General features: G+C 35.1%; 1 protein-coding gene across 1 annotated transcript in view; it reads right to left on the bottom strand.

Annotated features, from left to right (window-relative positions):
* Positions 1–482: 482 nt before the first annotated feature.
* Positions 483–13,552, bottom strand: part of LOC6643828 (potassium voltage-gated channel protein Shaw) — a 61,832-nt gene continuing 48,762 nt past the window's right edge. Inside the window, exons 4-11 of the mRNA XM_023176536.2 lie at positions 11,559–11,691; positions 11,312–11,491; positions 10,724–11,248; positions 10,362–10,658; positions 9,718–9,927; positions 9,376–9,661; positions 2,040–2,144; positions 483–1,418 (exon numbers count right to left, since the gene is read on the bottom strand). Of these exons, the coding sequence (XP_023032304.1) occupies positions 796–1,418; positions 2,040–2,144; positions 9,376–9,661; positions 9,718–9,927; positions 10,362–10,658; positions 10,724–11,248; positions 11,312–11,491; positions 11,559–11,691 (2,359 nt within the window). The 3' untranslated portion in view covers positions 483–795. The remainder of the gene's footprint in view (positions 1,419–2,039; positions 2,145–9,375; positions 9,662–9,717; positions 9,928–10,361; positions 10,659–10,723; positions 11,249–11,311; positions 11,492–11,558; positions 11,692–13,552) is intronic.

The raw sequence follows: 13,552 nt of genomic DNA, 5'->3' as shown, positions 1-13,552 counted from the left end.
CTGTCAATGACAGTTGTCAACATGACATTTATAGGGACACTGAGACACAAATGTAACGGATGTTTTTTCTCCTTGCTTCAAGCTAAGAATTGTTTCTTGGACAAAGATTGATTCACGAATCCCACAAAAGTCCTGGCAGTTGCAGAAGTACTGATACTACTCTTGAGTGAAGCGGTAAATTTACTTTTAGTTAAGGACCTAAATTTTGCATCATTTGATGAATAACACAAAATATTTTAGAATAAGAAAATTATACATCAAAAAGGTATTGGGGTTTTTTACATTTCTTGTCTTGGCAGTTTAAGTTGTGGTGTTCTTTCTTTTAGTTTAAAAATAGTTTAAGAAGTAGGAAAGAAGTATTATGAGTTAAATAATCACAACTGGAAATACAGTTCAGACTAATACTTAGTATAGGTTTGATTCCAATTATGCAATTTTGGTAAATGAAATAATGTTTGTAGACTTACATTCGAATGCAGTTCTATTTTTATTGATTTAAGTTCCCGAAAACCCTTTAGATTCTGAGTGAAAACATTTGACAAACAGTTTGAGTAATGTAAGTTTTTAGCAGCACTGTTAAAGTTGAAGAGTCACTACTGCTATGATTTTAGTTCAAGAAGATATCTCTGAAACCGCTTCATGTTTTCTGACTTAAATATTGAGAGAAAGGTGTTCACAACAATTGTTAAGAGTATTCAAACCATTTCACTTACATGCTTACACATAATTTTAGTTACACTTACACAGTTTGAGCTGCACTGTTCAGCATGGAAAATCCCATTTAATTGCCGGCAATCAGTGAGTGGGCCCTATGTAAATGCCACCCATGCCCATACTGTCGCCACTATCATTAGCAGCTGCACTTTCCTCACCCTCACCCCCATCGTCATCTTCATCATCATCATTATCATCGTGATTATTATGATCAACATTCTCCTGCATTTCCCTCTCTCCGACATGTCTTCCATTACTTTTGCCCAACATTCGGCCCGGTTCATAGGTATCGCTTTCGTCCACCATATAACAATCGCCGCATTCATCTGTCGATGAGTTAATCTCATCACTGAGATCATCCAACAATGTCACTTTTGGTGTCCTCAATTCGTCCGTACAGGCCACAGAGGCACCAGCCACTGAGATCTGGATATTGCAATTGGTGGAGGCTGTGGCCTGATGGGCATGAGGAATGGGCTGTTGTATAGGAGCCTGGGCATGGCTCGCTCGATAACTTAAATTTGGTGTCCTTTGACCCATGCTGGCCATGCCTGGCGGCATCTGGCTGTGGGTCATACTCAGTGTGGGTGGCACACTCAAAACCGTTCCAGTTTTATGAGGATGAGCGTGACCGGCATACAATTGATGTGTATCCGAGGCCAGATTGTGAGCAGTCAATTGCAATGGATGTTGATCTTTGCGTTCTAAATAGATGAAGATATTGGAGTAAAAAACAAGAAATCAAATAGGTTTAAACCAAAACAGTTTTAACACAAAAATATCTAGAATAAAGTCATGAAAAAGAATAAATTCTTAAGCTACATATTTATGTACATATATGTGCGGCAGACAATAAACACTTCAATTTGTTGAGTAGTCAAGTGAATAGTCAAGGATGCGAACACGGACACGGACACGGAAACGGAAGTGCATACATGTCAGCGATTGGTTTATCGCCCCACACACACACACACACACACAATGTGCAGGCATCTGTGAATGCTTCAGTCAAGTGGGCTGAGTCCCTACAATTCCCGCTGGGCTAATATTGTTCACGAGCATATTTATCTACGGTCGAGTGCAAAAAGTTTCCACAACACAATGGCTTTCAAACTATGTGAACGTGATTGTGTTCGAGTGTAAGAAGGATGTGCCTACAAGTGGGTTCAACTACGTTGAACTCCACCTTTTTGCCATTTCCTTTGCCTATCCTCCACCCATTTCTACACATTCCGATTCAACGCAATTATCTATAAAATGAAACAAAAAAAAGTACAACGAACTTTTCCGAAAAAAATAAAGAATTGAAAAAATTATCAACTCACCCAACGGGGCCAGAAGTTTTGGTTGAAGCGGCAGCATAAAGTCATGTCCAGTCGTTGCCGCTCTTGGTTGTAGACTCTGCACTGGCGGCACACTCAAGTAGTCCGCTGGAAAACAGGAAAATGCGTTCCGTTAAGTCAACAATGTAACAGCAGCAAAGTAAAAGCAAAAGTTTTCCCTACAAACCAAAAGAACACAAAGACCATAGAAAGGAAAAAAAGTTTAAATAAAAAATATAAAAAAAAGGCAACCGGCACGCAGCAAACATTATGATAAAAAAGTTTGTGGGCACAGGAACCTAAAAAATACAAAAAAAAAAAAAAAAAATCCCAAAAAGGAAACGGAGAAGAGAAGTGAAAAGTTGCGAAATCATTTTTAATATTTATACATTTTTATCATTTCTATCATAAGCACTTGACGAATGCGAAGAAAAACTTTACACTAACTTATCAACAAGAGCATGCAACTGAAAAAAAATAACACCAAGAAATGTTTGCTAAACTTCCAACAAATACTTTAACAACCTCAAAATGGCACAGAGGTTTATAATATTAACTTTTGGAATTTAAAAGGCTCTTTTTAATTAACTACATAATTTATAGGCTGCATATAAACATTAATTAAAGATATACATATGTAAAGATCTGTATTTGAAATTATCAATGTATTCATTAACCTGATGTGCCACAATCAAAATTGTCAACTATTGTCAATAAATAAACAATAAAAGGTAAATTTTGCTTTCAGAGAAATGACAGATTTGGGCTATCTAGCTAAAAAAGCAACTATTCTTGAGAGACGGTGAAGAATATCTTATCGTTATCCGATTTCAAACAAAAATGTCTTAGTCTACGCAGAATTCAATTCAATTTCTTTCGCATTTACAAAAAAATTACTGCAATAGAAAGAATAAAAGAAAAGCAACAAAATGAAGATTTTCCAGTGGCTTCAAAATAGTTTCTGCGATAAAATTAATGATTTGTGGTATACAATTTCTCTTATTGTTATTTTTACTAGACCTACAACTTTTTTTAAGGGCTTAAGAGTGTCCATTTTAAAAGTTTTGCAGGTGGGTCTTTCTATGTTGACAAAACTTTTTGTTTCACTATCTCTATCTAGAATTATCAACTTAATCAGAATTAAAGAAAGAATCGCCCCAAAAATTTTGCAAAATTTATGCATTTTTTGATCAAAAATCCTTAATTGTTTCTTGAATAAAAAAAAAGTACTTTTATTTGTTTTTCAGCTTACAATTTATAATAAAGCAAATTATAAGCATAAAACAATTTATACAATGTGATTTACAGTTAATGACTTAAAATAATAATGAAAATAAGATAAAGAGTAGAAGCATTTTAATATTTTTTGCCTATGTTTACATTGATCCTGTTAAACACGAGCTGATGGAAGCATTTCTCTCTGTTAAATGTTGCTTCATGTTCCTCGTTAAAAATCCCAATTTTCGGCAATTAAGCCGACAAAGTCAACTCTTTTCTGGCTTTAATGGCATTTCCTTGTTGGCGTGGCAAGTGGAAACTATCTGATGGCAGCCAAAGGAGAGGTGTGGATACATTTTACTTTTACAGTTTTAATTTAAGCAAACGCCAGAATTTTAAATATTAAAATTAATTTACGCTGCTTCCTTGTTGCCCTCTTTGCCCTACCACTTATTTCTCACTCATTCTTTCAGTGGCTGCTCTGATGGGGGCTGGGAAAGTTTCCTGGGAGTATGTAAAAAGTAAATACATAGACGAAGCTGAAGCTGAAGTAAAAATGCCTTTAGGTGTGTGCATTTAATTGAAATTCTTGGCTTGCCCTTTTTGGCCCCTCTCCCTCTCACTCACACTCTGGTGAGCCGCAACATAAATTGTTCACGCCTTTTGAGTCTGTGTTGTGTTTTTAATGGCCACTACGGGAAAATCTCTTGACACCCACCAAGAAACGCAACTGGCCTGCTAATGATTTAGTTTCGTTACTATTTTTATATATTTTCTGGCTTTGGCTTCGTTTTTAACCGTAAAATGCTCTTTGGCCACAGTAATTTGCGACACTACAGAGCTTGACTTAAGCCACACACCTCGAGGCAGAAGTTGCCTGCTTTTGCCTCCTTTGCATTTCATTCTTTCCCTTTTTGAGCGCATTTCCGGCAAAAAACACAAAAATGTCATTTGCCTTCTTGCAGAGCGCTCAGACGTGCCAAAGTATGCAAAACACAGTTCCAACATACCCATTAGCCATGGGTCTAAAGGGGTATATTCGATTCTTAAGCATTTATATGTGGAGAAGAAAAGTACATTATTTCGATCACTTGAAAACGTGGCCTGTGTTTCTGGTTTTGTTTTGTCACACGGTATCTCAAAGTCGACGCCTTGATTAAACATACTTTTTTACTTGTATCATGAAACCAGAGCAAACGAATGAAACTGCTGAGGAAAAGTTTTCAGCAGTTTCCAGAAAAAAAATTAAGTATAAAAATAAGTTTTGATGATAATTACATTATGTACATATGTATGTATATATTTAAATTATGCGAGTCATATTTAAATTTTAAATAAAAACTGCGAAAAATACTCTAAATTTAATGAACTGAAATATAGAAAAATTTAACAATTTTACCAGAAAATCACTGATGTTTAAATGTGATGACACATATCGTAAATGTTTGAGGGGCAGGAATCATGCAATTTGTTAAATAATATTATGCATTGCCTTAGTAAACAGGAATGAAGAGGGATTTTAGCGGTAAAAAATTAATTGTTCATAACCTCAGCCAACTTTCTAATATAAATATTACTTTGGATTGCCTGTATTATTAATCAGAAATAGAGTCACAATTTAAAGGACACAATTGGACTTAATAAATTTATTTATTACTTCACATTTAGAAAAATATTTAATAAGGCTGATCTTCTTTCGTTCGTTTTAAAATGTAATAAATTTTTAGAGAATTGTTACTTAATTAGTCTAAAACTTCTAAATATATGCCTGCTGATCCAGACCAGTTAACTATAAACTCCTTTTTATTTTGTTAATTAAGATGTATTATTTTCAAAAATTCAAAGTACATAATTAAAATTCAGATTTTAATTTAAAACACCTATGTTATTCTGATTATGGACGTAGAAGTAAATAAGACCCTTTAAGATATATACTTCTTGCTTTTATGTTTGTGCAGCCTTTAACCACTTTGGGTTGCTTCAATTAAAATGCACATCAGACACAAAAAAAAAAAAGCGAAAGAATGTATCTTTGACTGCGCCGAAGTTAACATACCCTTGTAGTTTAGGATATCGTTAATTCTTTCAAGTATTTTATAAGACTTTATTATATAATGAAAACTTTCTCATTATGTCTAGTTTGAAACAACGTTTTTATATGTTTACTACGACTTTGCCCAATAAAGTAGGATTTTCGGTCGGTAAGATTTTAAAGGACTTTGCTATAATATGACAAATTTCTCAAAATGCCTACACTATTAAGTTTTTTCTTGGGGCTTTTCGATATTTTATAGTAGTCCGGTCCGAGTTAAAGTCAAATTTGATCTCAATTTGGCAATAAAAAGCTTGAATACCACATATAGTTTAAAAGGCCATAAACGTATTTTTAGAGTTACAAATATCTAAGCAATTTTATATAGTATGTAAGAATTAATTTTAAAGAAAAGACTGTTCTTATTTTTATAGTTAAAGATTTAAAAAATTAAATTTAATTTTTCATCGTGTTAGCCTTAAGCCTACAAATAATGGTATGAAGACGTTTTTAAACCCAGTTTTTCTTTTGTTTGTTTAAAAAGCTTTTATAAATAAAACTAATCAAGGTGGAATTATGGCATTAAAATTCCATCTTATTTATATTTAAAACCTTTAAAATTTAATATATAAAGCTTTTTTACTAATATGGACCTACTAAATTAAAGGGTAATTGAAAGGTAATAAAAATAATCTTAAATATATTGGAGTGTGCTGATGTAAAAAAATGAAATAGAGTGAAGTCATGCATTAGATATAATATCATTAGAAGGGAGAAAAATCAAATTATTTTTAGAAAATAAAATTAATTACGATTGGATAATATAGTATTAGAGTATCTCAAATTCGTTTTATAGTCTATATACGAAAGCCAAATTTTTTGACAGGTTTTTCATAAATTTTTGTGCGGCACTCTTTCTTTTCCGAGCCTGTCGGAGCTGCCTTTTTTGCTTTTGGACTGGCGAGCAAATGGAAAAAGTTTTTCAATTTTGTTTGACGATAAATGGGAATATATGAAATATGACAAAAAAAAAAGTAATGCAGAAGAGAAAGAGACATTTTTGGCTAGCATAATAAAATTGTAATTAAAGTTAAATGGCAAATAAAAAGGAGTTGGCAAAAATATAAAAGATTACCAACAATATACAAAAAAAAATTCTTAAATTGAGGAGGACGAAAAAGCTTTTTATATGCAAATAAACATAAAAAGTTGCATCTCCTTTTTTTTTTTTTAAACATTTTATTGACTTGAAAGTGACAAAGTTATAGCAGTCGAGAGTAAAAATTTATGGTATGCGATAAATTTTAACAAGTCGGCCCAAATATATAAACTCGGAGGAATAAGACTAATTGTGCGAATGCTATAAAAGTTGCAAAACACCATGCTTAGAACAGACAGAGAGAAAGAGAGAGAAACAGACACAGAGAGAGAAAGTGAGAGCGAGACAGTGGAAGGGAATGAAAACAAGAGGACTCTAGCACTTACAACTGATGAATGAGGGACATGGACCTGAACCTGGACCAGCACCAGAACCAGAACCAGAACCAGGAACAGAGCTCAGAGTCAATGTGGCCGGTGATGTGGATGTCATCACTGGCTGGCCATGCCCATAATTCATCGAATGGGCGGCATGACTGTGACAGGGTTGCATTTGTTGTTGGTATTGATGTTGTTGTTGTTGCTGCTGCTGTTGTTGTTGCTGTTGTTGCTGCTGCTGTTGCTGCTGAAGGGACAGGTGAGGCACTTGTTGATTCGGCCTATGCAGATGATGATGGCCAATCGCATTGACACCGTTGACAGTGCCTTATATACATACACAATACATTCATCCATATACACATATAGACCAAATTCCAATACACACACAATTATATACATACATACAAATACAAATACAAATAGCAAAACACACAAATTGTAAAGAAGACCAAAAAAAGTGAAGGATAACAAATCAACAAGGAAATGCATATGAATTTTGTATTTATTTTTCTCTCAAATGAAAAGATGGCAAACTGAAAATTGCACAAACCAAATTATGAAACAATATTTTGCATTAATCTTCTTATTTTCATTGCGATAATTGTTTTTGATTAATTATCCAATTCAATTTACCATCAAAGATTTACAATTTGCAATGATATTTAATTTAAAATAAGAATTTTTAAAGACTTTTTGAAGACTTAAAAAAAATTTCATTTGTTTAATTGAAAGAATTTCCAAAATTTGCACAAATAGTGAAAAGAAAGTAAATAAAATATATAGCATCAAATTCAAAAAATTCAATTGTAATAAAATACAAAAAAATATTCTTCAATTGAAGTTATTATAAAAAGATTATACTAAACACAAAATTGTAATTATGAGTTTAAATAATTCTTCTAATAGAGTGGCCTAACTTTAGACATTAGAGATGTAACATCTGTCTATCAATTTCATTTAAACTCTGATTTGTAGTTTTGAATCATGTGTTGAGACACTAAACATTAACTACCTAATTATCGTTTTCATTTAAACTCTGTTTTTAAACTACTCATGTAAAATAATGTCCTAATATCAGTCCCACTTTCTTGTATTTTTATTTCATATTTAAAATGAATTAAGGGAAAAGATTTTCTAACAACTATTAACAAAAAATGTCCACCCAACTGTGTATTAGAATAGACCAAAAAACACAACATTTTTTTAAAGTTTCTAGCTATAGAAACTATAAATCAATACCAAGGAAAGATTTTTGCAAATCGGTTTAACGCTCAAACACAAAATCTACATTTTTGACTCTTTTCGCTCAAATGCATTCCTTTTTTCTATCCATCGTCATTGTATTTTATTTCGAAAGCGGAAAAAATTGAGCACAAGAAATTAAATTTATTCATTTAAAAATTGAGCATGTTTTTACATACATACTTATAAATATGCGATTGTGACATTTTGCGATACTTTTTTGGCATATCGTGCGTATACGTTATTTTTGTCTGACAAGACATTTTCTAGAAAACGAAGTGTTTGCGAAATGGTGTACATTATTTGGTGAGCTTCTACATTATGGAAAATAGTTGTGTTTTCAACAAAATTTCACATTTGTGAATATGCCCAGCCCTGAACTTCCAGTAGGGTCAGAAAGGGACGACAGATGTATGGTAAATAATAGAAAATGCCAAAGGCATTTTCCGAAAATCTCTCTCTCTATTTATCCATAGATTCAATTAACCATTTCAACTCTCACACAAAGCATCATCTTTCACAAGACAACAGGGTAATTTTCCAGAAGACTTCTTCAATTAAAAGCAACATTTGATGCTAAATTTAATTTATGTTTATGCAATTTCTTAACCGTAAATAACTGTTCATGGCAGCATTTATTGCTGCTGTTCTAAATATGCAAATGTAGCTAAACAGTCAATTCAAATGGAAAATCTTTGTTCAACAGCAAATGTCATCCATGAAGTTTTTGATCAAAATAAATGCTAAACTATGATTAGATTCTTTACTTTGAGGGTTTAATTTTCTCTTTAATTATTTTCCAAAATTTTGCAACTCTGCTTACATTTAGTCTCCTTTCACACATATGAAATTATCTTTAAATGCTCAGTAAAATGGAAATTTTCGTACAGGACCCCTAGGGATAGATGAATGAATGAGGAGTCTGTTGGGGGTGAGAAGACTGTGTCTGAGGATAAGAGGGTCAGAATGCTCCAGGGAAAGGGTTTGGACGCAGCTGCCTTCGCTTAGTGAAGGGTGCATAAATAATAAAATAATTAAACAAGAAATTGAATGAAATTAGTTTTTGCCTCAGGGAGAGGAAGTAAAAAAGATGGGGAGGAGAAAAGCGAAAAGCAACTCAGCATGTGGCATGTGGAAAATGTGTGTGTCTGACCTGTTTTAGTATATGTTCGTATGTGTGTGTGTGTTTAATGTGAGTGTGTGTGTGTGCGAGTATTTGGAGGCTGAGGCTGCTCTTTAAACATCTGCAGGCAACACAAAAAAAAAAAATAGAGAGAACAAAAAGCCAACGGAAAACAGGAAATGTCACACAATTTTCCACAAATTATAATTAGAAAGGAAATTGTCGGCACAAGTTGTAAAACTCACCAATTTTCGCCCCACCAAATGCATCCTTGAACATGGGTGTAGCTGTTGTAAGCTGACCTCCGCCACCGCCACCAACCCCTCCGACTCCACCACCCACACCAACACCAGCTCCAGCTCCGCCTCCTCCAGCATGATGATGGCCACCACCAAGCACACCTGGCATCGCTGCTGGCGTCTGTTTAATAGCATTCGTTCGTCCTCGATGAGGTGCCGGCGGCTCACGTTTACGACGTGGCTGCTCCACGGGCAGTACACGTCGTCGCTTCTTAGGCAACTTGGAGCGGGCCTATACAAACAGAAGGTAAACACACAACTGAAAGCATTTTTCTTTGCCACACTCACCTGTGTGTGCGAATAGAACATGGAGAAGTTGCTAACAATAACAGGTACGGGTAAAGCTATGGTCAATACACCGGCCAATGCACATAGAGCTCCGACAAACATGCCCGGATACGTCTTGGGCGCCACATCGCCATAGCCCACAGTGGTCATAGTAACAATGGCCCACCATAAGCCCAATGGAATGCTCTTGAATTGGTTATCAGGATTGTCCTAGGAATCAAAGCAAAATAATATATTATATAAACATTAAGGAAACAGAAGGTCTCGTAGTAAAAGCTTAAACCATGTAGGACATGGACAAAGTTTTAAGGCATTAATCGATAATCTATTAGTATCGCTATTCATCATTTAAAATTAAAATTAATTTAAAAATTAATTTAAAATTAATTTTTTTGAGTGTGTTAAATCTAAAATTGGTTAATTAAGGTAAAAGTTATTTTTCAGTTTTAATTAATGGTTTAATTAATGCTAAACAAAATTGTATCCCTTATCTAAACCTTTTCCAATATTAAAATGTATGAAAATAAACAAGAAGTTCTCCTCTAATCTTTCATTTAAGTTGGTTATCGGTAAGTTCCCAAAGTTTATTATCAACACTTCGCCTTTCAACAGATAACGTAGTGATAATTTGTTCATAAAATTACCTGCAATTTCTCAGCATAGTATGCTAAACTGGCGAAAAATACAATGCCCAACACCAGGAAGAACACCAGCAATGTCAACTCCTTGGCCGATGCCTTGAAAGTGTGTATGAGAATGCGCAGTCCAGGCGAATGTCGCGTCAATTTGAATAATCGCATGATGCGGACAATGGAGAAGGCCTCCAGAAGGCCGGTATATTCACCCATACGCTGCATAACATCCGTATAGAAGCTCAGCGTGGCGGTAAAATCAATGATATTCACCGGTGATTTGATGAATTGCCACAAATTGGGTGACACCTGCAAATGGAAGAGAATTCCGAGAGCTCTATGGGCGTTCAATCGTTTATCAAAATGCTACTCACAATTAGCCGTATGATAACCTCGATGAAGAACCACACATTGCACACCAGCTCCACATAGAAGAAGGCCTCATGCGGCTGGCCATAGGTTTCGACCCAGCCGTGTTGCCTCCTGCCATTGTGGCCGAGTAGCTTTTGCTCGATGTACTCGTTAAATGAACTGCCGTTCATATCCCGTTTCAGTCGCTGACGTTGATTACCCTTGATGGTTACAATGGGCGTGGACTGGGCTGATGTGAAATTGCCACTGCTGTAGCTCGTGTAGTTCGTGACACGAAATGTTGGACCAATACTTCCACTGGGAGGCGTTATACTATGCTGATGATATTGATGCGTATGATGAGGCGGCAGTCCGGGATCACCGCCCAGCGGATCATGGCCATGGGGTGAGCCACCACCAGCACTGGTTGGTCCGGCTCCTCCGGAATGGTGACTGGTGGGTAGGTCTACACGAAAACCGGGATGGGTTTTCAGGCAGAATGATATCACAGAAACAAATATAAAGAAAACCGACATGCCAGCCACAATCTAAATGAAATAAAGATCACATGAAATCATCTGAAAAGAGGACTATCTAAAATTAAACATCACCTTGGCTCCCGTCGAGCTTGATGGCTCATCGAACATGGCCCAGATTTTGGGTTTCAGACGTTGCCAGCAGTTAAGCTCACCGTTGCTTAAAGCCTCTTCGAAGCCAAATAGTCGTGCTATTTGCTCCTCTGTGGGTTTCTCATTCTCAATATCTAGTTTATCTAAAATAGCTAAGGTATTCTACAGAAAAAAATGGACAACCATTAGAAATCATTTCATTTCAATCCCTTTTTACTCTCCAACTTACTTGCGTATCGCGATGTATGCTATAAGTTGACCAACAACAGGGTTCCACCTGATTCGAGTCCAATCCCCAGAATTCTAACTCTTCTTCAAACAGAGGTCCACAAACGTCTGTGGGATAATGCAGTTTGCCGGTTCTGAAATGAGGACCGTGAAATATCAATTAGTGGATCAACCTCATTAGCCTGGTAACATTTAATTGACAAATTTTTGCTTCTTCGTGGCTCAATAATTAAAATTCCAAGGCCCGCCCAGTCAAAGCAATTAAATCATTAGATCTTCTTGCCAACCATTTTGCATTTATGAACTTGTCTAAACCAATTCATGGACTTACCGTACACACGTCTGTCCGACTGTCTTTCTATGTGTCTCTTTCTCTCTGCATGGTTTTGGCCAAAAGGGCACGTGTCTGTGTGTGGCTACAAATTGCGAAACTGGTGAAGGCTTATCCAAAGGGAAACAGACGGAGAGAGTGAGAGGAAGGAGAATGGAATGAAAATGCTTCTCATTCTCATATCACTTGCATATGCATGCCAGCAGGTAAAAGTGTGCATGTGTGTGTAAAGACTTGGACATGGTCAGTGCACCACATCCTTCTCCAGCCACCCATCTCCATTTTCCATTTCCCATTTAACCATTTACCACATTCATAATAATGCCTTGGCCCATTGTTCGTTCAACAACTTTTGGCCAGCTGCATGTGCAACAAATTTTTACTCCTTTCATACATTTCAGTTTTTTCGTTATGCCATGTGCAAATTACAACAAATGTCTGAAGTGAGTGAGGGAAAGGTTTAGGGGGACATCGGCAGATGGCCTTGTCTACAGTTGTTGGCCAACTTGTAATGCCATATCAGGTAGTGAGCAAGCATGCTCACTTTTATATTTTGCACGTTTTTTTTTACCATTTTATTTTTATTATTTTTCGGTGCTACACGCCTTTCGGCATCTGCTCCACGTGTGCATATCCTGGCCAGAATGTCCCATTTTTTGTTGCATATTTTATGCATTTTTTTTTTTGCTCAGTGTGGGCAGGAGAATGATGATCTCTGCTCCCTGATTCCTCAATACAAGTAACCCTTTCCTACCACCCTCCATCTCTCAATAAAGTGATGTATCGTAAATTGCCGAAGGTTTCATGATAAAATGACAATGATGGGTTACTTTTTAATATTCTGACATGAGCCTTTTTTGCTTGCTCATAGTATCGATTAATTGGTACTATTGAATGCAAATACAAAAGCCTGGATAACCGTTTAATATGACTATATGATTTTATGACCTCATTTTTGTTTTTAAATACATACTTTAACTTTATTTCTGTTGTTTATTAATAACCTGAGACTTCAACTTCTCCCGAAATTAGTAGAAAATTATAGGCAATTTATTACAGATCATAATACTGTAATTACTCGAGAACTGAATCTCGAAATATGCCAAGGCATTGGTCCCAAAGTAAACAATGATATGAACTCGTATTAAGCCCAGAATACAAATATTAATTTGATTACATGTGGGAATAATAAGTTCAATCAGCGAAATTTATAATGACTTGCGATTGACTTGAGTAAGATAATTTCGCTTCTATTTCAAATTGCAATTCTAAACCATAATTGATCTCGAAAATGACACTAAAAAATTGTATATTATATGGCAACATCTTTGCAAAGTTTTTCTTAAGATATAAGATAAGATAAGATAAGACATCTTTACAAAGTTTTTCTTAAGATAACTCTTCAAAAAGTTTCAATACTTTACTAATTTTATCTAAAAATAAATTCAAAATACATAAATGTTATCTCTTAAAGTGACCTTGCTCAAACATAAACGGCATCTTAAAGTAAATGACCTGATATGAACTAAGAATATTATATATATATATATATTATATATTAAAAAACCTCCATTTCTGTGTTTGATAACAGTTCCAAATTGAATTTTAAAAGTTCCCAAAATATATGTACAAAGCAGATTTCATGTCTCTACCCAAAAAATATT

The sequence above is a fragment of the Drosophila willistoni genome (assembly GCF_018902025.1).
Source record: "Drosophila willistoni isolate 14030-0811.24 chromosome 2R unlocalized genomic scaffold, UCI_dwil_1.1 Seg167, whole genome shotgun sequence".
Lineage (NCBI taxonomy): Eukaryota > Metazoa > Arthropoda > Insecta > Diptera > Drosophilidae > Drosophila > Drosophila willistoni.
This window is presented reverse-complemented; position numbering and strand designations above follow the sequence as displayed.